Source organism: Hesperophylax consimilis, chromosome 22 (genome assembly GCF_061612785.1).
Source record: "Hesperophylax consimilis isolate HC1 chromosome 22, BYU_Hcon_1.0, whole genome shotgun sequence".
Lineage (NCBI taxonomy): Eukaryota > Metazoa > Arthropoda > Insecta > Trichoptera > Limnephilidae > Hesperophylax > Hesperophylax consimilis.
This window is the reverse complement of record NC_142857.1, coordinates 10,688,232-10,714,999: the sequence shown is the minus strand read 5'-3', so window position 1 is coordinate 10,714,999 and position 26,768 is coordinate 10,688,232. Positions and strand designations below refer to the sequence as shown.

At 32.2% G+C, this 26,768-nt stretch overlaps 1 protein-coding gene across 1 annotated transcript in view; it reads right to left on the bottom strand.

Annotated features, from left to right (window-relative positions):
• Positions 1-26,768, bottom strand: part of LOC149412836 (retinaldehyde-binding protein 1-like) — an 87,562-nt gene that overhangs the window by 48,876 nt on the left and 11,918 nt on the right. The window contains exon 2 of the mRNA XM_089645571.1: positions 11,612-11,714. Coding sequence (XP_089501697.1) covers positions 11,612-11,697 — 86 coding nt within the window. The 5' untranslated portion in view covers positions 11,698-11,714. The remainder of the gene's footprint in view (positions 1-11,611; positions 11,715-26,768) is intronic.

Genomic DNA, 26,768 nt, shown 5'->3' with positions numbered 1-26,768 from the left:
CTATCACAAGCGACCGACGACGAAGCGCTGACGAGCTGGGCCGATGGTTCTCGTACGCAGCGCGTGATACTATAGCTCTTCATTCTTTCACATACATACCACCGCAAGAGACCGAAGTACGTTCGCACTATTTTCAGCCTTATTGTAGTTGACAAAGAAAGGATAGTAAACCTAAATTCCTACATAAGCGTATAAACAGGAGGAAAAAACGTTTACTTAACCACGAATTATGGGAAAGGAATTAAGCAAACGGGGCGAAATGCCGCTTGCGGATGCTTCATTCCTTTCCCACAATTCGTGGTTCGGTTCACGCTTTTTTCGTCCTGGTTATATGCAGCATTACATCGCGCAAAAGGAAAAAGAAACCGTTTTGTTTCCAAATTGTTTGTTTCCGTAAAAAATCATCACAGGTGCGCCGTGTATTATATAATGTTGAAAATGTTATAAAACCATAGATACTTAATACTTATCATGGCTATTTGCATAGATTAAACATACAAAAACTGGTATTTATAACAGATTTTTCGAGCTGCGATAGGTTTCTGATTTCTGAAATTAACGGTTAAAGGTCGAAATACTTAAAAAGACAAACATAATAGATGAAGTCCTGTTTTAACTCAACCGTTTTGCATATCGACTGTCTGTAAATGTGTTTGAACCTTCCGTTTCTGGTTCAAGATGGTGGACGTTTAAATAGTTTGGTAATGATTATTATTTTAAATGTGAAATCATCGAGTTTATTTGGATATTCTTATTGGCATTTTTTTTAAATATTACGATACCCACCTGACTGAAGAACGTTTGACGAAAGAATTGTCAATTATTATTTAGACAAATTATTTGATTCCTTATTTGAAATATAAAAATGTTACATAAAATATATGTTTATATTTACGTAGGCAGGTATTTAAGTACCTACTTACAAATCTCATGATTTAGAATGGTTTTTATTTTTTTATTATTACGTAAGAGAAAATTAGAAACATACTTTTTTGGACGCGAGGTCTTCTTTTCATAGAACTACTAGCATATTATTGTTTTGAATTTAAGTGATAATGGCCAGCTATGAAACGGAGATTAAAATTGAAATTTCATGGTATATGTATCAACCTAAATTATGATTTTGAGCGATTTTTTTTATTTGGAATATGGGAGTTTATACCAAGGTCTTTACTTTGAAAGCTCGTTCTCTGTTTGCATTTTTGGAATTATCCCTCAACCTATCTACATTCGGCAGCATAGGTAAGTACTTGAAATTATTATATGTTATTGTAGAAAGGTGTATTGTTATCAGAGAGGTTGGAATATAACCTCGAACTTCCTAATCTGTAAATCGGTGTTCAGTTTTTGATGTGGAGATGTTGATTAAAACTCTTGAATTTACTGACAGTAAATTTGTTGCGAGAATAATTTTTAACAGAGGATTGACACGGAACTCGCGGTGTAACGACGGTGGGGAGTAGTCAATCGCGGGGTTAGGACGGTAGATACAGAATGAATTATGCCAGTCACGGTTGTCAGCCCCTGCTCTAGCAGTGATACCAGTGGTATAAAATATTGTCCAGGAAAAATATTTGCAATGCAAATTAAAGCAGTCTTTCTACATCATTATTCACCTCTCTTGTTGGTTTGGTCAGTAATTAAGTAAAAAATAAAGGATCTACGAGCCTTGTCGGGGTGATGGGTCTCCGACCCGGATAGGACATGGGGAAGAAGATAAGATGTATAGATCTATCAACCTTAGTTTATCACGCTACTTACACAGATGTCTAACTTACACATAGCGTGTTTCGTTGAGAATTTAATAATACAAAAAATTAAACAATTACTGATTAGTTCACAATTCAGAGTTGATTACAAAGGATGTATTTTGGCATGCCGAATATTATTTTATTTCATTGTCATTAAAATACTGAAGGTTAGTAATGTATATATGAATGTGATAATCTACAGGACTGAATTTAAATGTGTAATAAACAATTACAAGTTATGCGCTCATTGAATATCAGAACACTAACTATGCAGGAAAATGTATAGATTAAAAATCATGAATGGAAAACACATCTACATTAATAGATACGTGCATGTGTGATCAGTATCAGCCATTGTCTATATTATCCCATGTTTATTAGTAGTTTACGTTGTCGAATGAATAAATGAGATGAAAAGTAATCTGAAAATTTTAATTAATAACGACGAACTAAAATAAACTAAATCTGAGATTATTTCTTTTGCGATATTATTATTATTTATTTTTTTAAAGTATATTTTATTTAGTTATAAAATTTTACATTTACACCTATTACACCTATTCTTAAATTACTATAAAAATATTCTATTACCTACGCACTAATATTTAGAGTTAAGACAACATTGAGACCTAAAAAGACTTTTGGCTTCGTTAACATTTAAAGGGAGTTCATTGTACATTTGGAAACCATGCATTGATTATGCACCCGATTGAACTAGAACCGATATGAATAGGACACGCTGTAAGCTTCCTAACAGTATACACGAATACAATTTGCTGTCCCTCTTCCGCTAGTTTTTTTTATTTTTATTTATATTAGCTCCACACAGAAGGCCCCAAGGAAAATATTTCCCCCCAGGGTGTGTGGTATCTTTGGGGATGCTCTGTGGTTGGGTCTTTTTAGTAAATCCTGTTTACGAAAAAGGTATGAGGGATGGGTAGGAATCTAGGGATCAGTATGTCCAGGAGTGAGTGACGAATGTATGAATCCATCCCTCCCACTGCGGTACAAGGCGATGTTCTGAGAGAGTCTTGTTGGAGAGGTCAAAAGGTTTCCCTAAACCAGTCTCTCCCGATCCGGCATGCCACGCAGCTTGTCTACGCATCCGTCGCCAAGACCCGGACAAACCTCACCCCGTGAATCCGGGCACCCCTGCTAAGTCACCAAACGTAGCGAATGAATTGAGTTGACCTATGTCAGTAAGTAGGCGTAAACAGGACAAAGTGCGGTTCCTCGCCGGTGGCAGCGTATACTTATGCAAAAATGCATTCAATTCAAAGTTTTTTATTGCAGCCAACTGTCGCTGCGTTACCAATACTATCCAGTGATTTATTTGGAATCCAGAAGATGACGACGCATGATAACTGCACACAAAACAGATACATATAATGTACCATAAATTTATTTATAGGTTCAAATTTAAATATATATAAGATTTGTTCATTTTTTAAATGCACATTTTGAATGACTTTTTCTTAAGGCGATGCACTACGTAGTAATTTAAAATCATGTGTTTTTGGTTTGAAAATTTGGTCGCCTAGAAATGTTTCAAATGCTTTAATTAGGTATATACTGCGAGTAAAATACATCCTGGCCTTTAAAATAATCAAGTATTTTTCAGATAAGTTCTTTTATAAGCCCAGAAAAATATAATGTATAGGGCCTATGAAAACTGCTTTAAAGTTTAAAATCTCCTACTTACGAACCCATTTTCGGTTATAATTTTATTGTATAATGTGGTTAATTAATTTATTTATAAAATGATCGAAAAACATTTAAATATTTGTGCCTTAACATCCACAAAATAAAATAAATGGCACTTTTTGGCCATGTTTTTTTCTTGCATAAATCAAAACAGGTGGATGATGTGAAGCGGGAATTTAAGCCTTATAGCCATCTACGTAAGGTGTGTTATTGATACCGGCGCGATTCAAAATATTACACGACGTAGTGCATCGCCTTGAATATTATCGATACATTTTTGTTTTTCACATATTTTCTATCTCTCAACAAATTAGCCATTGTGTTAGGTTTCGCTTCGTTAGATCAGGTTAAGTTAATTAGGTTTGATAAAGTTATGCACGGTGTTAATGAAATATAATATATCTACAACTTTGTGTGCAGTTGCATTACTTACATGTCCATATAAGCACTTACCTTGCTGCATTTTTTGCCTCAATGTCGTTGATATACTATTATTAGTTGAAAACCGAAAACCTCGTGATCACAAATCGGTATATTTATTACAAAACAAATACCAATGTTATTTAGTGGAGCAACAAAAAACTAATAAGGTTATTTGTACCCGCTTAATATTAATGATGCAATGAATAATTAAAATATAATTACCTCCATGGCCGCCTGGTCCTAGGTCGGGAATACAAAGCCTTGATTTATAATATTTTTGCTACTGTTAATCATGCAACAGACTACATGACTCCATTTTATGCGTACTAACTTCCTGTTTACAAATATTCTTTGGACAGTTTGTTGTAGCGACGAGTTGTTCATGAATGAGCTGCACAGTTGAGTTAGCTCTTTTTGATTCATACGACTCCTGGTAAACCGCTGTTATTTATACTTTTTATTAATACTGTTTCTGAATGTTTCATGCATTGTTTATTTCTCTTATACGCCGATGACGTAAAAATATTTGCCATTGTTAGGAATTTAAATGATTGTCTGCTCATCCAACGAGACTTAGTAAGGTTCGAAGCGTTTTGCAATGAAAACAAAATTTACATAAGTTACAACAAATATAAACAAATAAGCTACACTAAAAATTATAACGCTATTATAGACAATTATTATATAGGCAACTATTCACTAGATCGTGTATACTGTATAATGGATCTTGGCGTACTTTTTGATTCCAAACTTTTTTCGATGCGCACATATGCTTTGTTATCAGAAACAGACGCGTATTTCGAAAACCTACCTTCTGCTTTACTATACGCTGGTCCGTTATCAACTTGAATACTGCACCTCCATATGGACTACACTTTACGATATCTATAAAAATAATATTGAAAGTATCCAGAAGAAATTTCTGCGTTACCTCAACCACAGAATGAGCGCACCTAAACGGGGATACACGAATATGTTCTCGAAATATAACGTCTCCACTCTTACTAACCGGCGAACTTACCTTGACCTAATGACCTTGTGCAATATCTGTAACAACTTTATCGACTGTCCTGGCTTACTCAATCTAATAAACTTTAAAATACCACCCAGAACGACGAGGCTTAACGACTTATTCCATATTAGCTGGACGCGCACAAATGCTGGTGTCAGGGATCCAATCAGAAGAATGTGCGAATTGTATAATAAAAACCAAAACATGAAGGATTCCGATATATTTTTTGATACATATAGTACTTTTGGTAGGAAATTGAAGTCTGTTTTCCTATAAAAAAAGAAAATGTGTACTTACTTCATTCACTACACTCTTTAAGAACTAATAATTTTCTTTTATACTTTTTCCTTATTTACATGTAAAAAAATATTTAAATTTTTTATCTACAAGTCAATCTGTGAGAAATAGTTAGGATGCAAACGATTTCTCAAGTTATTGTTTTACAAAATTATCTTTTAATTACTGTCTGTATCTGTGTTTTCTCCTTAAATAAATAAATAAATAAACCGTACCCCGGCTCAATTGAACTGTTGTCTTTTTATCAGGAGATACTTCGGATAAATAGCTACATTAAAATTATCAAACTATTAATTGTTATTACACACACGTGTACGGCGTCTGACAGTCCGACATCTGGACTGTCGGACGTTATGTTAATAGGGTAAAGGTACCAAGAGTCGTACGATCACTGTGATCATTCATAGGCTTACGCATGGGAGCCGTACTGGGGGAGCAGTACCGAGCGAGTCGTATCGGCGAGCACAGTATTCTCATTGCTCATACGCTCTAAGATCACGGCTCCCGTTCAATTGAGCCGTCGTTCAATTGATCCGTCATTCAATTGGGTCGTCGTTCAATTGAGCTATCGTTCAATCGAGCCGTCATTCAATTAGGCCTTCGTTCAATTGAGCTGACGTCCAATTGAGCTGCCATTTAATTGGGCCGTCGTTCAATTGAGCCGTCGTTCAGTTGAGTCGAATCTTTGAGCCGTAAGAAAATATTGAGCTGGTACCGTGGGTCCCGCTCTTATTGAAATGAGTCAAGACTTGTCGCTAGTTATTAATAATACGAAGATACTTGGACGATTTGTATAGCACCGTTTTAATGAAGAATCACCCCAAAGGCTCTGTTATTCCGTAACTTCATCATTTTGATTTTTGGTTTCGAGCTGAACACTTTTGAGTTGATTGCACAATATATGAAATCAGTTAAATAAATAATAAAGATTTAATTATATTCTCTTTTTAGACAAATTTATTTATATATTTGTACGAAACAAACAGCTTTTACAAAATATACAAGTGAACTGAAGTAAAGCCACAAAAGTTTCTTATACTAAAGTTCATTGGAAATTAAGTTTTAAAATATTAAAATAAATTTTGGGTTATAGGAAGGGGGGAGGAAGAGGAATATAGGAAGAGGATAGGAGATGCTCCCGATACATTCCATACTCTCATATTAATAACCGATCGTACGCATTACTTCATATCGATATTTTTTTAGGTTATTACTAAAAATGTCAATGCTGTAAAATTTTGTATTGTGCAGATACACGAGGATTTTTTCTAATATTTGTTCTACACGAGGGTAAATATAATAAATCAGATTGTCGGGTTGATCTTGACGGAATATGAAAAACTATTAAATTGGTAAGTTCTGGTGAGTCGAGACCATCATTTAGAATTTTAAACAATAGGATTTGATCAAAAATTAGACTTCATGTTTGGAGGGAGTTGAAATTATGAAATTTAATGGATTCGGTATAATTTAAGAAGTGTAAGTTTAGTTTATAATTTAGATAATGATATCCTCACCGGATCTCCCGTGCTGAGGATTTCATTTACATATTATTAAAACTTAGTAATATGAATAACATGAAGTAATTAAATATTCCAAAATGATTAGCTACTGAATGATGTACATAAAATTTCTTAAGACAATAAAAATAAAATGTTTTCATAGTGGAATGAGAAAAATCTCAAATGGTAATATGTAATCATCAAAGGCTATATAATAACGTCTCCAATTGCAATTAGAAAATGGGGATTCTTAATAATCTTCTTTTTCTGGCTTTTCTGTTTCACATCTTTCATCAGAGAGTCGTTAATACTGTCTTTGACGATTAAATAATATGTATTATTTGCATTTCATGTTTTCGAATTTCTCGACCATCTGAGCAGTAGATCGTTAAGATAGGTATATACTATTCAGTGGCGGTTCGTTGCCTATCGCTGGGAGTTCAATCGGAGATTAAAAAGGGAGAACGAAATAGTATTAGCAAATCTCATAGGTGCTGCGCACTCAGACAGCTAGTAGATTCTCAAGGATTGCAGGTCTTCCGCTCTAACGCCACTAGTATGTTTGTATGGAATCTAAGAAATATCACAGAAGGTCCCATAGGTGCTAATTTTATAACGCTCCTATGGGATTTGGGGTACATTTCTCGACTCACTTTTGGGCAGTACGAGTAGGTATATATCATTCGAACTGGTGGATTTTTAGCGTTATTTAAAGTTTTTCTTATTCCTTTTATGGAGTTGACTACACAATCGCACATTAGAGAAAACCGCCACTGGTACTATTAGAAGCGACACAAGAAGTACACTTAAAGAATCGTGCGCTAAGAGAGAGTTTGCTATCTTTTAATTATGTCTATAAGTACCTGTTCACTACAACGTTGTGGTATTTCGCAATCATTGTCTTATTCAAGAAACCGACTTGCTTTTCCTAGGCGATACACTCTTATATCTCAACAAACATACATTCCCGCAACCTTCGTTAGGCAATAATAGGCAATAGGCAACACGGAGAGATTACGGGTATGCACATAGTACTGTAACTGGGTTAGGTAACACTACTTGCGTGCATCATTAACATCGTTGTTTGTTTGCGGAAGACAATCGTAAAGTTTTGCACGTTTGTCTGTTTTGTTTCCGGGAGTAATTTAATCAAAAAAAATTAGAGTGCATTAAATGGGAAAGTTTTTATTGTTTTCAAAAAGTTGAAATTTTAGTTTTTTTAATTGACGGAAATGGAATCTTGGAAGTGGAAATTAACCTACTTTCCGACATCCAACCGAACTGAAACTCAGTATATAAACTCGTTGTCGATACATTCTATCAACCTTTGTTGGCACTCATGCCCACACAAATTCGATGACATAATATTTAATAATATACTAAGTAAATGCCGGTATTATCCAATTAGGATTTGGCTCAGGTGTTAGCGGTGTTCAGTCTCTGGGGAGGAAGGTATAATCCTCAAAAAGTTGTTTTTTATAACTATGTCGAAGTATATGTCGAAAAGAGATGTATTTACAGCACAAAAACATTGTATTTAACGAGTTTTTTTTTTATTTCGTGCGGTCAAGCGTTTTACCTAGAATAAGATATCCCCATTTGGTAAATTTTGTAACACGAGATAAAGAGAAAGTTCTGGAAGTACGTGGCTGTTTACACCCGGTCACTAAATACAGCTAAAACCTTTTGAAGCAATTGTGTAATTTTAATTCTCTCGACAAAGACATTTAACTTAGTTAAAAGAAAAAAAGTATGGATTTAATATAAAGTACAAGTGATACTAAAAAAATATAACATAACTTGTCATAGCTCTGCTAATCGTGTCTAGCTTTTTTCATCTTGTCATTATTGTTCCGTGATTTGAAGATGTTTGTATGCATTACAATATTATTTAAACGACCCTGAACTTGTTATTATACGCCCAAGTGAATTCTGCAGACATCACTGCCAATCTCATAATGTACTATTGTTCGAGCGGGCCCTGACCTCTCAGAGTGAAGCATCAATTAATTGTCCTATTTAATTAATGATAATGTGCGATGTTGTAGATATCTCGATACGTATTTTCTTCCGACAGTAAGAATTGATTGATGAAATATAAGAACAAGTTACCTAATGTTGAGATGGATATTTTTTAGAAAATATTCTAAGTGCCTTCAGATTTCATAAATTGTAGCAAAAAAGTTAACGATTGGTGCCTCAAAAAGTTTGTATTTAAATTCCTGAATTTTTTAACTTTAAATATTTTAAAATATTATTTGATAATGTGGCCTCACTGAGTACTTTACCCGTGCTGAGGCCCCCGTTTTACAATTTAATAATATTCAATAAAAATATTAGAAGAAATTTTTATTATGAAAAAAACCGTGTTAAAAATGTAATTTTCTTTCCGAAAAATGATTTCTTTTTAGAAAACTTTTTCCTCGACAACATTTGTGAATCAAAGATTGTATTTTCGCAAAAAAGTTTTTTTTTTACGTATATACGGCACAAGAGCCTGGAGCCAGTAAGACTAATGGCACGGAGAAAAATAAATATTGCTAGTTTATTGATTATCTCTTCAAATTATTGGTAATCCTATTAAAAACGGGATTGCAGGCCTGTAACAAAGGAATCAACATGTTTCCTGATAATTTTTTGTAAATATCTATATCGGAAATATAGATATTTACAAAAAATACCGATATCGGAACAAGTAACTAAAAAATTATCAGGAAACCTGTTTATTCCATTCGTTAAGGTCTTGCGATCCCATTTTTAAACGGATTACCAATAATTTGATTTTTTTTTAAATAACTTAGCGTTACTCATTTTTCTCCGTGTGGGATATGTTGTGAGGCTTACGGTGGGGAAGTACCTGACTATTCAGATCTAGTCACCAAACACGGCTAAAGCGATTTAAAGCAATATTTCAATTCTGAATGGTTGTGTTACACCAGAGTAATACCGAGAGTTTCTTCCACTCTGGAATGTACCGCAAATATATACTTATTTATTTATTCATTTTTTGGGAAATCAACAGTTTATATTTTTACAGATTGTACATAAGTGAAATAGCCAAAATAAAACCAATTACGGATTTCCTCCTTGTGATTTTACGTAAGACAGCATTAGAAGAAATAATTAAATTTATGAGAAATGTGAAGTTATAATTATATAAAATAAAAGAATTGTATAAAATAATAGAACAAAATAATACAACAAAAATAAAGGGGGAAAAAAAAACTAAAATTTATATAAAATAAAAGATTATCGATACATTGGTAACCATAAGAATACAAACAATATTGTGCATATAAATCATATCATAACCATAACCATAAGAAGACAATGTAAATTAAGTATATTATATAATACGAGTATATTACATTATTTGAAATGATTAAATTTTGAAATAACACAAATCAATCAAATAACGTAATAAATATAAATATTTAACTGTAAATTTATAATTCGCAGATTGTAAATTGCCCGTTTTAAAATAAACCACACGAGATTCAAATACAATTTTTCATTTTTTTTCATTGTATTTTTCATGAATTAAAACAAGAGTTCAAGTAATTTTAACGCTCACACAATAGCCAAACCTGCTTTGTTCAAGAAGTTGCGTAAAAATCTTATTGGGTTACTTTTTCGAGATAATAAGTAATTTTGTCGTGTTATTGCATATAATAATTTTATAAATCCTCCGTTTAAATTTACAACTTGGGTGAGTAGCTACCTATTATAATTATTAAGCAACTCGACTGCGACCATACTTAGCCTTTTCTCATCCGAATTACGATATTACTGAATTGTGGTCATGGGATAGTATTTTTAATGTTTTTTTATTGCTGATAATTCAAGGGATATACAACATTGATTGAAAACAAATTTGATTCGGGGAAAACACACGAAAATACTGGATTTTTTGTAAATATGGAAATGTGTAGAAAATGAAGGTACATGAAATATAACTAGGTCTTTAAACACCTATTTGATTATCACTTTTATTTTCAGTAATGAATGAATGTAAATCTTGGGAGTGGAAATTAATTCACTTCCCGACATCCAATCGAGCTGAAACTCGGTGTCGATGTCAATACAAACGGTGTCGATGTCGGTGACATTTATGAACGTACATGCGAACACATTTCTCTAAAAACGGGACATTACAGCGGTTAATATACAAAATAATTGTCAGTCCAACCCAATTGGCATGTGCACACGTTGGTAGAGATGTTGACTCCATTTTATGGGTAGGAAGGTTCAATCCTCAGCAAAATCATTTTTTTACATTTTAAAATAGATGTATTAAGGATTAATAAAGTTTGATTTATTTAAGTCTCCTTATTCTCATGAATTATTTATTAATACAACTGTTTTGTACACATTTTTATCTGTGTAAATACGTATGAAATATTTATGATTTCTTGAATACTATTATTATTAGAATATTTCCTTCGACTATATGCTACTTTATTGATTTGAAAAACAGACACCTACATTATCTACATTATGATTTGAAATTATGGGTTCAACTTCTTTACAATTTTGGTTTTTGTTGTTGTTATAAATTGCTACTTTGGGTGTGCCTTATATTAGGTATCATTGCTCATTTTTCTGATTATTCTTTATTTTTACAATGTTTATTTTCTTCACATCAATTACTTCTCTTTTTATTCTTAAAATGCTACAAATAACTCATCCAGTTTTCTCTATTGCAAGACATAGATCTATTCAAAAATATTTCACTAACAATAAGTACAACAGATTTGTTAAATTGTGTAAACTGGTACGTTTGTTTCGCGTTTATGATTATTCCTGGGCATTCCTGGATATTTGCTTTGAACATATTGACCAATCCTAATTTTATTATTACCTCAGATCAATAAAGAGGCTAAAAGTTGATGTAGTAATCTTAGATAAAGGTAGGTACTTACCAATCTCTTATATTAGCTAGTTCCTTCTCCTTCCCAACAGGCGTCTCTTTGAGGCCATTGAGAAATGGATGCGAAAACTGGTTCATTGTGAACGACACGTCAACTAAAACAAAAATATAAAATAAGCAACATAAACAACCACAAACAAAACCATCATTGGAAATTCAATGCGCAAAATTATACAAAATTGTGGCAGATTATTTTTAAATAACTGGCTTCTTCAAAACAATTGAGACCGGGTTCATTGTGGATGACCCGCCAACTAAAACTAAAACATAAAATAGGCAACATAGCACAACCATCAACAGACAAACAAAATCATCATCAGAAATTAAATTTTCGAAATATTACAAAATTTGTTGAAGGGAGTGGCAACATTATTTACAAATAACTGATTCTTCAAAACCACGCGGAGAAAACTTGCTGATATTAAATATTGTTAATTTATTGAAAATCTGCTCAAATTATTATCTATCTTGTTAAAAACGGGACTGGAGGCCTATAACGAAAGAATGGACAAATTTCATAACAAACTATCAGTAAAGCACGAATATGTTATGAGTAGGTCGAAACACGTGTTCTAAAAAATAATAATATTTTCACATCTCGTTCATTCTATTTATTCGGACAATGCCACCTGCATGAACACTTATTTACATTTATTCGGAATGACTAATATTTATTACGAAATAGTCACATTTTTAACAGGAATTGATTTTTTTAAATCCGTACGCATATTTCCACGTGTATTATGATTACTAATCGAGAAATATAGAATCAGCAATAAGCTTTGTATAATATAATATCATTATCGTTCGAGTTTAACCTTTGAAGCGCCGACACAAAATTTTCGCGTCGTATCCGTGCGCCAGCTGATACTATTTTTGTAATAACGTAATTGTTTTCTGCAAAATGTTTTTGTAAATTGTCCGTCTTATAAGATTATGTGCGTATATATTGAAAAAAATTGTTTATAATATGACATAAGCAGTTTCCCAGAATGAATACAATCAGAGAAAGGTTTTTTTCTTGCATACGTTTTGAACGAACCTTGCTCCCGCATTCCGAATTTCTACCGATGTATAACATATTTCTCTCATGTTTTCTTACATACGTTTTGAACGAACCTTAGGCTCCCGCATTCCGAATTTCTACCGATTTATAACATATTTCTCTCATGTTTTCTTGCATACGTTTTGAATGAACCTTAAGCTCCCGAATTCCGAATTTCTGCCGATTTATAACATATTTCTCTCATATTTTCTTACATACGTTTTGAACGAACCTTAAGCTCCCGCATTCCGATTTTTTACCGACTTATAACATATTTCTCTCGTGTTTTCTTGCATACGTTTTTAACGAACCTTAAACTCCCGCATTCCGAATTTCTACCGATTTATAACATATTTCTCTCATGTTTTCTTTCACTAACCCTAGTAACCGCCCAACCCACTGCGGTCCTAACTGTCCGATGCCTACTGATTTTGTAGGTTTTAAGTTGAAAAAAAAATGCAACCGAAGACTAAAATTTCATCAAAATTTTTGCTGAAAATAATGTCAAGAACCACTGGTTAAATAAATTCAGTACGTCCCTCAACACCCAGATTATACGTTTATACGTTCATCGATCAAATACGATTCGTCGTCAACCAATTTATAAAATATTTAAATATACACTTAGTGCCTTACTAATAAACGTATTTTTAATTTTACACAATTGATAAATAATCAATAATTTATATTAAATAATAAACAGTTGTTTACCAATTGTGTTAAATTTAAAACACGTTTATTAGTAAAGGGGTTAAAAATAAATGCCACAACAAGTTCTGTTAAAAAAAAACAGAAAGCATTCATTTGTAATAGTAAACATAAAAATATGGTTTTTTATAAAGTTTACGGTGCTTGACCATGACCAAGTAAACCAAATTTGAATAAAATTCTACCTGGCTAATGCCAAGAGCCTAGAATTAAATGTAATATTTAAAAAAAAACAATTCACACGCAATAAATCGCAGAACGAAGAATGAACAAAAAAATTAGCATTCACAGTTTTTTTTTTGTAATTCTTAAATGCATAGTTATGTGGTCTATTAATCTTAAATGTTTATTTCTCTGCTAATACCGTATCCACTGTGTTTTGGTAAAACATTTTTTGAGAGCGTCATTTTTTCTTTGTATCATAAAAAATAGTTTTCGAAGGATAACATGGGAAAGTAATTTTTACTGATAGAGATATTTTTTTAGATTATTTCGAGAAAACTTTAGACGAAATTTTCATTTCCCACACGATGCAGTCAATCTCTGTGAACAAGAATTGTACACAAAATTAGTGCGAGAAGCAACTACACGAAATGGAGGATGGAGTCTGCATCAAATTGAAGGGCAGTAAAATAGATAGTCATCACTTTACAAGACTCTAACTATACCTACAATATTTAGAATCTGGATTCGTAAAATGTGTCCACTCATTACTAGCTGTTGGTAGCGCGACGTTGGTTTTCATTATTATTATTTATTGGTATACGTAAATAGACTGTACAGTAAGTAAGCCACATAAAGTGGGGAGGCATAGGAGTAATCTGTGTAGAGAATGCCAGGTAATTCATACCTCGTCACAAAAAGTAGTGTGAGCCCTTTTGAGCAATGTTACTAGTTTTCTTTATTTTTCATAATAATAGTATTTAATTTTTGCAAAAAACAGGTTACCCATAAATTGAAATAATTGCATTTGTAATTTTAATGCAGAACCTTTATAATAATTAACAGGACTGACAGATAATTACATAGCAGAACTCGTTTATAAATAGACCTCTTTTATAAAGGAAATAATAATATTGATTTAAATTAAAATGGTGTTCTAATAAAATTTAACTTGATAGCATTAAATATAGTTATTTTTCTGAATAACGGAATATTTTTTATTCCATGAATTTGTGGTATATTAATTTATTAATTAAAAATTATACACTGTATACTTGTGGCACGTTACAGAGTGGAAAATACTCTCAGTATCGTCCTGATGTAAGGCCAACAATCAGATTGAAACGTTGCTTGAATTTACCGCCGTGTTCGATGACCAGATGTGAATAGCAAGCTACTCCCCCACCTTACTCTTCCCCTTCTCCTTCCTCTCCCCACCACCTTCAGCCTCACAACGTACCCTAATTGAAGATGACAAAGTCTCACTGGCTTCAGACGGTTGAGAGCAGTTGGGACTCTTGTGTGGTATTCACATATAAATGTTTTGTTTTTTTCCAAAAGTAGTTATCAAAGCATGTAGTAATTAGGCATCTTTAAAAATTCTAATCAACTTTTTAGGGATTTTATAATGAATTAAAATTGCTTTATAATTATATTGAGGGATTTTATAATGAATTAAAATTGCTTTATAATTATTTTGAGGGATTTTATAATGAATTCAAATTGCTTTATAATTATATCGACCGGTTAGGTTAAAAAAATAAAGAAAATATCGAATTGTTTTGATTTATTTTTAAAGAGTTTTCCCAATACCTTTTTTTTCATGGAATGCTATAAAAATCACAAAATATGTAGGCTTCAAGGATTACTACCTATTCCTAAACTAACTTTAGAATACAATGCCATGGCACATTCACACCTATCCTATCTCTGCTGTATCTCAGAATTTGCCTCAGAGAAACTAAAAGCTGATCTGCAGTTGGTCCAAAACTGAGCTCTGAAATGTTCTTAGTCTTCCATGGGACACATAAGTCGAGGAAATCAATTCAGTTTCCGGTATCCTTCCAATCACAGTCCTTCACAAACATGAAATCACGAGCAACATCCTACAAATTACCCAACAATCGACCCACGCTAACATCAAGCCACTTTACAATCAAGACATTCACGTCCACAATACTCGTAATTACATTAAAATCCGCATTCCTCTAACATAAAAACTCCGAACTGTATTACCATTGGTGTGGTAAAGCCGGCCTTGAGCCTGGTATAAGACCGTTTTAACCTAACAAACGCCATGTTATTAATTCCAGTTTTCACTGTTTTGACCTTCCGCGCCGCGTAAGGCTGTTAATAACTATCTTCCAGATATTTATAAAGACAGCCAGCAATTCAAAGTAATGCTTCAAAATAATATTTTTTAAATACTTATAAAAAAGAAAATGCGAAATTTTCTTGCCACGTTTTGTTTTGCCTTTTTTTTACTTAACATCCCTTTTTATAGGTGACCGGATAAATCATCAAAATGATAATTCATCACATCTTTGAAAAGTTTTATAAAGTCATGGAAAGTGATGAAACAAAAACTTTATTAACTGGGTTAAGTAGGTTAGGTTAGGTTAGGTTAATTTTTTTTCATCGTTTTAAGTGACTTTATATCACTTTTTAAAAGTGTGTTGAATAGTCACTGTGTTGAGTTATCATGGAACCCTTTTTTATACGGTGTATGTGAATTTGATTTAGTATCTGTATTTTGCTAAGTAGGTACCTCGTTTTATCACGTAGACCGTAGACTCTTTGTGAGTAGGCACGACCTTGAATTATCGCATAAAAAAGACTTTCATTATCATCATACCGCATTGTCATTCACCTTCTTGGCCTAGGGTGCCATTAAGTACTTTTATAGTCGTCAATTTTATGCATGTACTAAATAAAAGTCGTAAATAATTTTTTTAAGTATTTGCACAAAGTTATGGTCTGACTCAAAGTGCATTGTAAGTACTGATTATACGATTAGGTACACTAAAATTGTATAAGCCAATAACTCAATGCACCAACAAAGACACAAGATCTACACGTGTTTGTTATTAACAATACAATGACTTGCCTGTAATTTTATGATTAAGTCGAAAAAATCGAGGCTTTTCGTGGAACTCGACAATTGTAATATTTTTTTTGTTGGATTAATTAAATACCTACCTACATTCCTACGTTAATCCACTGTAACTTCATTCTTTATATCCAAATTTATAATTTAAAATTATTAATTATCATGCGATATACATTTTGTTTATTTCTTACTTTATAAATAAAAACTCTCTTTCTTTTCTCTACCCTATGTATATTGTAATGGCACTACTCCCCAACTCAAACACGAGAAACGTTTTTCTCTATTGAATTGGGTAGTTATGTTAAAAAACAAAACTTTTTTATTGTAATTAGTTTTTTTAGTTTAACATATTTATGTTTTTATATAAAAGAAATATATCGCAGAGTTCTTATAAATTTCATGTAGATAGTGACCTTTCCCTTATTTTGGAGTCAAGTATGCAAAATTTCATTCACCTCGGAATAAAACTGTAGATTTGTATACAGATAAAATCCACGTCACCCGCTACAAACAGACTGTCTCTTTTATATAAATTAGCCTAGCCGAAGTTCCCGGCGTTGTCCAAGCTTTTCAGAATTTTTTTTTGAATCTAATGAAAATAATCATATTCTTATACATATATAACCGTAGATTTGTATTCAAATCAAATCCATCCGAGCGACACAAACAGACACTCTCCCTTTATATTAAAAATAAATTACATTATTAAAATATAAGACACGTTATGTTCACACTAATCGAACAGCGATCAAAACATCGATTAATTCAACGATATTAACGGCCCGCTAAAGTTTGTCCACTGGACCTAGTTCAACAAAATCAAGCGCGTTGGATAAATGATATTGAATAAGTTCCTGATTTATTTATTGATTTGTAGATGGATTCTAGTATGGACTGCAGTTGAATCTACTGTTTCTAAATGTAATTTTAGACATATATATATGGTTAAGGTTTTTACGGGTGTAAGATGTAGAATAATTTTCTCGGTTTACCCGTGTAACGTAGTCCTTAAAAGTACTTTTTAATTGCTGACGTTTCGGACAGATCTCACTGTCCACTTTCAGAGGCCTTAGAGGATTGATGAAATTTTGCACACTGCACGATTTTGCAAATTATATTTCGAAAAACCACCCATCCCATTTTAACACCCCTTAAATCAGATTTTTTATACTTTTTGATGAAATTTGGCACACTTTGAAAATAAGGATAAAATTAGTAGGTACCGTCTACTTCAGATCACTACAAACTCTGCGTAGAGCCCTTGCAATGTCGGGGACTTCAGCTAGTACCTGATTCAAATTGATACATTAATTTATATTATTTATTTTATATTATAGAAACAAACAGTACTTGATTTACAGAGATGAAACAATATACAGGAATAAGATACTTCATGTTGTGTACCTATGGTATGTTTCCTTGTAATGTCTGCTAAGTGGTATGTTTATTCCTTAATTACCAAGTGACTTGTGTCGTTTATAGGTGTGTGTGTGACGTGTGTAATGTATGTGTGAGTGTTTATGTGTGTGTGTGTGTGTCTATATGTATGCGCATTGAATTCTTTAAATTATTGACATGATGCCACGTTTGAATTTGGGCAGTGAATTCGAAAAAATGTCAATGTTAGAGTTAAGACAAATATTATTTAGAGTATGAAGAGCTCGGTCAATTGTCGAATTAGATGCTGCATTTGTTTTATAATTTAGCGTGTGGAATAGAACTGTATGTCGTGTACGTCTCAAAGGTATGTTAAAGTTAATAAGGGACAGAAGTTCAGTACAGTCAATCTCATTGTTTAAAATTCTGTGTATAAATATTGAGTCAGCTACTGCTCGTCTTCGCTGCAAAGTTTCAAATGTACACTCAAAATTATTGTTGAATCTGTGGGTAATATATTTTATAAATTTGTTTTGGATTCGTTCTATACTATCTAAGTTTATATTGCGGATTCCAAATAGGCGATGGATATTCAAGTGTACTTATATATATACATTATAATAATATATACTATACATTATATTTTATGCGTTCCCTCGGCCACGAATCCAGAGGTCGGGAGTTCCTTTTAAGGTGTTACTTACATCTTACATTCACTAATAATAATACATGTGATAAACCACCATTCAAAACCAAAACGTTGTTTCATATATTTAAGCGTTTTAAGTTGACAGATTTGAAAGCCAATTATATCCTTACCTCCCTATTTCCCATCTCCTTTCCCGTCAATTTACCTCTAGCCGCACAGCACAACCCAGATTCAGGATTCCAAAGTTCCACTAGTTCTGAGCACTTTGGACCTTGTACATGTACAGTGTTCAAATAAAATAAACTAAAAAAAATGCAAACATAGCTTCTTAAAGCTATTAAGTAATAACTACAATTATTGTTAAAAGTACCTGATAATTAATCCAATAAAATAATTATTCACACCATTTTATATCGACTTTTTACACGATTAAAATATTATTTATGCGAATTACATTTTTATTATTCGACAATAAACGTTAGTATGAAATTACCGAGAATTTCTGCATCTAATTTTCCAATTATGTTTTTTATGGCATTCGAAGCAAATATTTTCGCTCCGACTTAGTAACAAGAAAATTTGGTAAAATTGCAAAATTTTTTTAAAATTATGTAAAAAACGGATAAGTTCAAAGTTTGTGCGTTATTTATTGGCGAAAAATGCATTGTTTACAAAAGAATTATCATTTTTTGGTAACAGACAGGGTCATTCACGATGTCACGGTAAATATTAATTTACATGGCAAACAATAAAAAAAAATACATAAAATTTATGGCAATCACAATTGGGTATTCATAAAAAAATAAAGGAAAATAAATTACAATTTTTCATTAAATCGAATAAACTAGGTGGACATTACCCCCTCATCGGAACTTCATTCTGTGGGATACACTTATGATAATATTTCTATATGATAATATTTCTATATGATAATATTTCTATATTATGATAAAATTTCTACATGATAATATTTCTATATGATAATATTTCTACATGGTAATATTTCTATATGATAATTATTATGATAATATTTCTGAATGATAATTATTTTGATAATTATTCTTATTTTCATAGCACTTAAACGTACTAAAAAAGGCACCTAAAAGGTGTCAAAACTCATAAAAAACCGAGCCATTAATTTAAAAAATATATGTTGTCATATCATTTCACGACCTGTGAATAGTCTCAGATTTGTAATGCACAGAATTCACAAACGGATCTACACGGCAGACAGATTCGCCCGTGTGTTCTTGCGACGAATAGATCGTCTCGTTCCATCGGTCCGCTGTCCGTCTGTCCGTCATGAGACAATCCTTGTATGAATGTACGTAACGGATCGGCTCGCATCAGCAGTCGATGAGCATGAAGTCAATCAGTGATGGTATAAAAAAAAATTCTCTTGATTTCAGATAAAAATTTGCCTAGATTTCAGAATGAGTTTGTTGTGAATTTAAAAGTTTTTAGAATTCAACAGAATATTTCAAAATTTACCAAAATTGGCTTGAGAATTTGACATCAAATCCAAAATTTGAAAATTTCACTAGATTTTGTGTTTTTTCAGTTTAAAAAGTTTCATTCCATGGATCTAAGGAAATTTCACTAGACATACTATCACTGTAATATGTGATACTCGCCGCTCGAATGTCCGCATTTTCATGTGTGTGTGTTGCTGTCGGCGGATTTGATGGGCGGATAGATCCATCGAGCTGATGTGTGTGTGACTTCTGCGCATAATAATCGTACTAATGACAAACGAACGACAAACTAATAAATGTTTAAAGTTAAGTTTACGACATCTTTTTTTTTCTTTCCAGTCAGTTAAATGATTCAGCAATAACTTATTGAAACTTAAAAAAATCTCATTGTTTTATTGAATAAAGATGATATTAGCAAATCTTCCAAGAAACATGATTCCAAGACACGGAAAATAAAAAGTTACCGAAGCAACATTCTGCCAATTGAGCTATTGAATCCTAATTATGTTCCGTCATTTTTATCAATCTCATGATACAATTCAAGAATTACAAATATTTATTGTTATCATGTGTAATTTTTCACACTTTATTTGAATTTTATAACGCTAATTATTATTCAATAATATATCATTTAAATTGGCAAATATATTTTGTTTTTCCTTCTGAAGGCATTATCAAACTGTATTTTTGATAATGCTTTCAGAAGGCGAAACAACTGTCACGCGTAATAATTAATTAGTACACAGCATTAGTTCACAGAATATACATAATTTTTTTATATAAATAATAAAAGCTTAAAATTACCAATATTAACCTTAGTAATTTCCGATATCCTTGGCTGCATTATTTTTCTTAGGATTGCAAATAACTATGAGAATATATTTGCAACATATATACTATCTCGTAAACCCCACAGTTAGACTACGGCATCCCCGATAGGGGTATCTTGTGAGGCCGAAAGGAATGGTGAATAAAAGGAGAGAGGAAGGTGAAGAAGTACCTGGCTATTCAGCTCGGGTCACCAATCACGACTATCGTAGCAGTTCCAAACAATGTAAGTTTCGTTTCCTAATGGTGCTCTTTCACTGAAGCAATACTTCGACTGAAAGCTTATTATCTAGCTATTTGTGTCTGTAAGTTTGTGCGCTTAGTTCTTCTAAACTACGCAACGGATTTTGATAAAGTTTTCATTATCAGTTAGAGATTTTTTCCGGAAGGTTTATGTATATAAAACATGCATATTATATTTATAGAAAGTAGAGAGAAAAGTCTAGCAACGACGGAAACACGTCAGCTAATTGCACTATAAATATGTATTTATTTTGTTACATATATTCTGCATGAATAACATATTAATGTGCGTATGTTCTGTTCTAATAAGCTGATTTTTGGGATTAGGAAAATGAAGAGAAAAAGAAAATATTTATTGAAAGGAAAGATAAGCAACAGAAACATTAATAACAATTATTTATTTATATATGTTTTATGCAAAATGCATGATAATTTATTAGTAAAAGATGGTAAAAGATAACGAATGCGCGTAGTTATACGTCGTAGGTTAATAATATTTTATAATTTACTAGTGCGGACCCGTGAAAAATCACGGGATATTTTAATTGCAATATTGAAAAGAAGTTAAAAATAATTTTCCAAGAGTTCATTACCAGAGTTATGGACAGACACACAACTGACATTATTATTTTTGATAATTACCAGATGAAAATAGTATGATTAACATTTCAATATAGTATATTACCTATACATTTCAATATAGACATCAAATGTGCATAGTTATTCGTGGTTGGTTTATAATATTTTATAATTTACTGGCGCAAGCCCGTGAAAAATCACGGAATATTATGATTTCAATATTGAAAAACACTTAAAAGAGGTTAAAAAAAAATTCTCTCAAAATTATATTTTAGCCTGGTAGCCTTTTTACAATGAGTTCCAAGAGTTCATTAAACCAGAGTTACGGACAAACTCACAACTGACATTAGTATTTTTGATAAGGACAAGATGAAAATAGTATGATTAACATTTCAATATACTGTGCAATTAAATGTATAAATATAAGAAAGTAAAAAAGGAAATTTGCTACTACGCAATGGATTAGACTGAAAGTTCAAAATAATTTAAGGTTATACATTTTGAATACTTCATAATTTATTGCTGTTCTTATTTCCGCTATATAACGATGTAAAATCTCTCACCTGAATTCGTTCTACTAAATCAGACCTCAATCTGTATTATTTACCGTTCCATGTTGTTCTTACCGCGGCGAGAATGAGTAGCGTACGTCAAAATGATGTCAATCCGAAATCTGCGCTCTCGAGCGTAGCTGTGCGAGATAATTCCGGTTTAGAAATGTGGGACAATGTCGGCGAAGGCCAAGGGTTTTGTAATTCTACCTGAATTCCGATAGAACCAATGGGGAAATTTCGACAGATGTGAATATATTACGGAGTTAGAGTGGCAAGGAACTGTTGGCAAAATCTTTTAAGTGCGTGAGGTACCTTACCTAGCAGTGGCGGTCGGTGATTTTTTATAGAATGGATAATTGAAAATAAGTAAGCATATTGATTTATTATTATAGAAATATACAGATATTAAATAAATATGATTTAAGATTTTCACGGCCAAAAGTATTTTTGTTATTTGTTTTTGGGGTGTTATGCCGTGTTGCGCTAACTCCTTCTTTAGCCACATCTGCCCTGATGATGGACACTGCAATTCTGTCTGAAAGGTTGGCTAAAGAAGGAGTTAGCGCAACACGGCATAACACCCCAAAAACAAATAACAAAAAAAAGTTATTAAATATTTCAATTTGAACCTTTGACATGTTTCCTTGTAATATCTCATAAGTGGTACCTATGTATATTCAGTAATTACCGGGCGACTTGTGTAGTGTATAGGTGTGTATGTTTATGTGTGAGTGTGTGTGTATGTATGCGCATTTAACAGTTTATAATATTATTGACATGATGCGACTTTTAAATTTGTGCAGAGAATCCTAAAAAATGTCGATGTTAGAGTTTAGGAAATTATTATAAAATGTATGAAAAATACTTCAATTGTTCAAAATCTTAAATCTCCGAAAATTCTTCACCGATTGCTTTGAAATTTTGACAAATCATTGCATTCGAATACGCATGTGTTTTATATATCTATCTTATGTATATGTAACCTATGACAGGTAAAAGCATGTTTAAATTTAAAAAAGCACCATCTGTTTGACAAACATGATTTTTGGTCCTTGCTTGTAAAAACAACTCGCGATATCGATTTTATATCTGCACAAACAGACTGCGCTACAGCAACCCGTGGCGGAGCACAGCTAGTACTTAATAAGGCATGCTATTCTGAGCATTATACGCATAAGCATTAAACGTTTATTAGTAAATCGAGTCCAATTTTAACATGCGATTTAAGTCAAATTTAAAAAAAAAAATGTTTGTTATTGACAATATGGCTTTTAAAGTGCGTCAAAGCGTAGACCCGGCTCGAAAAGTTTTTTTAACCCTTTAAAGTTTTTTAGTTGAAGAACAAGAACTTGTGATGTAAATTCATTATGTTACTCGCTTGTAACACAAGTTTCCGGACCCGGTACATAATTATTCATCTAATGACACATTGATTTAAATTTCGCATTTTGACTAAGAATCATAATCTGTATGTGGTTTCTTAGTAAAACATCAAAAAGTTTTATAAGTTAAAAATCAACTTTATGGGCCAGGAAATGAAGAATTAGAACAGCTTTCTGAAATTTTATTTTATTTTTATATTACATATTTGACATTATTGATTCAGACTTGCAGAAAAAAACTTCCCTCAAATCTGTTAATTTTGAATATGGCTAACTTCAAACCAGTCCTAAAATAGTAATATTGATGAGATTCTTATTTACAACCATTAACGAAACATGTATATCCATTTTTTAATTTATTTTGTGACTTTTTCACCTCTACTGCATATTTACGAAAAATTTCCTTATTGCCCACTCGAAGGCAAAAGGCTATTATTATTAACGGACCATTTTTTTTTAAATCTGTATCTTTTCATTTATTTAGTCATAAAAATATGTTGTGATAATCGGCAAAACTTTTTATCTTCTAAAATAATTTCATTTCTAATATTCATTGTTACTTTGTTCGGGTAATCTTTAATATATAATTTTTTTTAAATCTTCTTTAAATATTATTTTTTTAAATTCCCAATTCGCGTTTGTCTGTTTGTGCGCTTGGTTCTTCAAAAAAACGATTTTTATAGGATTTTCACTATCATTTCGATTTTTTTTTTCGTAAGGTTTTTGTAATAGAATCGTGTGATATTTATACAAAGTAAAAAAAAGTCGATGTTTTTTAATCAAGTCGTAAAAAAAATATTTTCGGGCGCTTACATTGCTAACGCTGGCTAAACCTTATGAGATACGTCAAAATAATGTAGTACGGAATTGTATGTCTTAAAAAGGTCTAAAAAAAATCAACGATGCCATATGTCTATATCTTAAGGATAACCCCCAGAAACGCCGGGTAAACGTCAGCTAGTTATAAATAAAAAAAATTCTCCTGCTTTTGTCTGTGCTCGCAAAACTCGAAAAGTAGAATACTATAATCGCTGAAAATATCAAAGTTTGTTCTTATTAGTACCAGAAGTGTTTAGAGAGTAGTTTGAATTTTTAATGGTAGAATAAGTCGGGGACGCCCGAGGAATACTTAACGCAATATCTCAGCACCGAAATGAGATACGAAGTCGATGTAATGTAGTTTTTTAAAAGTAACATTGTGGTATATGGTGGAAGAAGTGAAGACGCCACAGAAAGACGTTAGCAATAGCGAAGAATTGAGGGGTCCACTAGTGAAATGTATTGTTTATAGTCGACGAGTCGAATTTATTTTAAGCGTAATTTTTAAAATTAAATTCCAGATTAAATTTCTTGTTATTAATATTACTTTTTTGTTATGGCAGGTTAGATCTCGTGCTTTTATGTCAATCCCAACCGTCTGGAGCCAGTGAGTCTATTGCATCCCTAATTGGAATATGTTGAGTGGCTAAACGTAGTGGGGAGGAAAAAGTGATTGGGAAGAGAGAGGTAGGTAAGTACTTGTCGATTTAGATATAGTCACCAAAACGTCTTATCTTCCACTCTGCCTAATACTAGATTGATTAAAAAAAGTTGAAGGTATACAAATATGTTGTGAAATATGTATTTATGACGAATTTAACGCGTACCTACCTATCTACCCGAACATTAAAATAATTAATCATTTTGTTGTAACGCAATATTCTCACAAGTTTTAAATGGTTATATTATATTAGGTTCTTAGATTGATTTACAGATTTTTAAAAATTATTTACTGATCCTGAATCCGTGGCCTTAGCTATCGCCATTCAGTTGAAAGAGGCTGATAGGGGCTAGGTTTCGTGCGTTGAACTCTCTCGTGATGCGTATAATATGAATGACCATCAAACATAAAATAATGAATTGATCTTTGAAGAAGTGAATTGTTAAAGGTGAATGATACAAGCACCTTCATTAAATTCGTGAATTTATTAACAATAAGGAAGTTTACTTCTTCTTCTTTTTTATTTATCCACAAAAAAATTAATTAAAATTATTTTTCTTCTTTTTTTATTGGTTGAAAAATGATTATTTATTATTATACTCGGGGTGAAAATTTTGTAATATATAGTATATATTAGTATTTAATATTCTCGAAAATCTAAGAGTCAGGAATTTTTCTCAATTTTGTTTTTACTTACGTCCGGTTGACTAAGAGATATAATAAACTACCTTAATAATTATACTGTGAAAAGTGGATCTCCGGGTAACCTTATCTTACAGATGTTATGTGAAGGAGTGATAATTCCTCTAACGTGCGATATCTTGGTGAAAGTAGGCTCTCAACATTAAACAATGTTCATTGTTCAGGAAAGGTAAAATATAATGGTTTATCTTGACTTTATAAAGGGTACCAGAGTGAAATTTTCCAGAGGCAGATCAGAGTAGAGGTGAACAGGTTTCATAGACAAAGGTTTGAGGACTGGAGAAGAATGGCTAGGAACAGAATCTAATGAAGAAAACGTCTAATGCAGGAAGTAAATTTCCACCACGGAACTGACTTGAGGTTGCTTCCCCAAATTGTACTTTCTGTGGTCAAATTTTTTTTGGTTATCCCATAAAATCCTGTTTTCTGTCAAGCCTTATCTAAAATTGCCTCCCCTCCATTCAACATCAGAATTCTCATCTCTTTTAAATCTGAATTTGACTCTTTTCTCCAAAATTATTATTCAATTTGCCTATTTATATAAAATTAACATACTAAGAATCACCTTCCCTATCATTTAAAATAATGATCTAGAACACCCTTAAAGGGTGAAAGCAAGAGAAAAGGTATTAATTATACTAAGAGGGAATAAAACACGACATTTATGAAACATCGCTAGTATAATTGAAGGTCATACACTAGAAACACGGCATAATGAAATACAGCAATCACAATTGAAGATCATACACTAAAAATACGGCATAATGAAACACAGCAAGCATTATTGAAGATAATACACTATAAAAAAGGCATAGTGAAACACCGCAAGAATTATTGAAGATCATACACTATAAAGACGGCATAATGAAACACCGCAAGCATAATTGAAGATCATACACTAAAAACACGGCATAATGAAATACCGCAAGCATTATTGATGATCACACACTAAAAACATGGCATAATGAAACACCGCAAGCATTATCGAAGATTGTGCACTAAAAACACGGCATAATGAAACACCGCAAGCATTATTTAAGATCACACACTAAAAACACGGCATAATGAAACACCG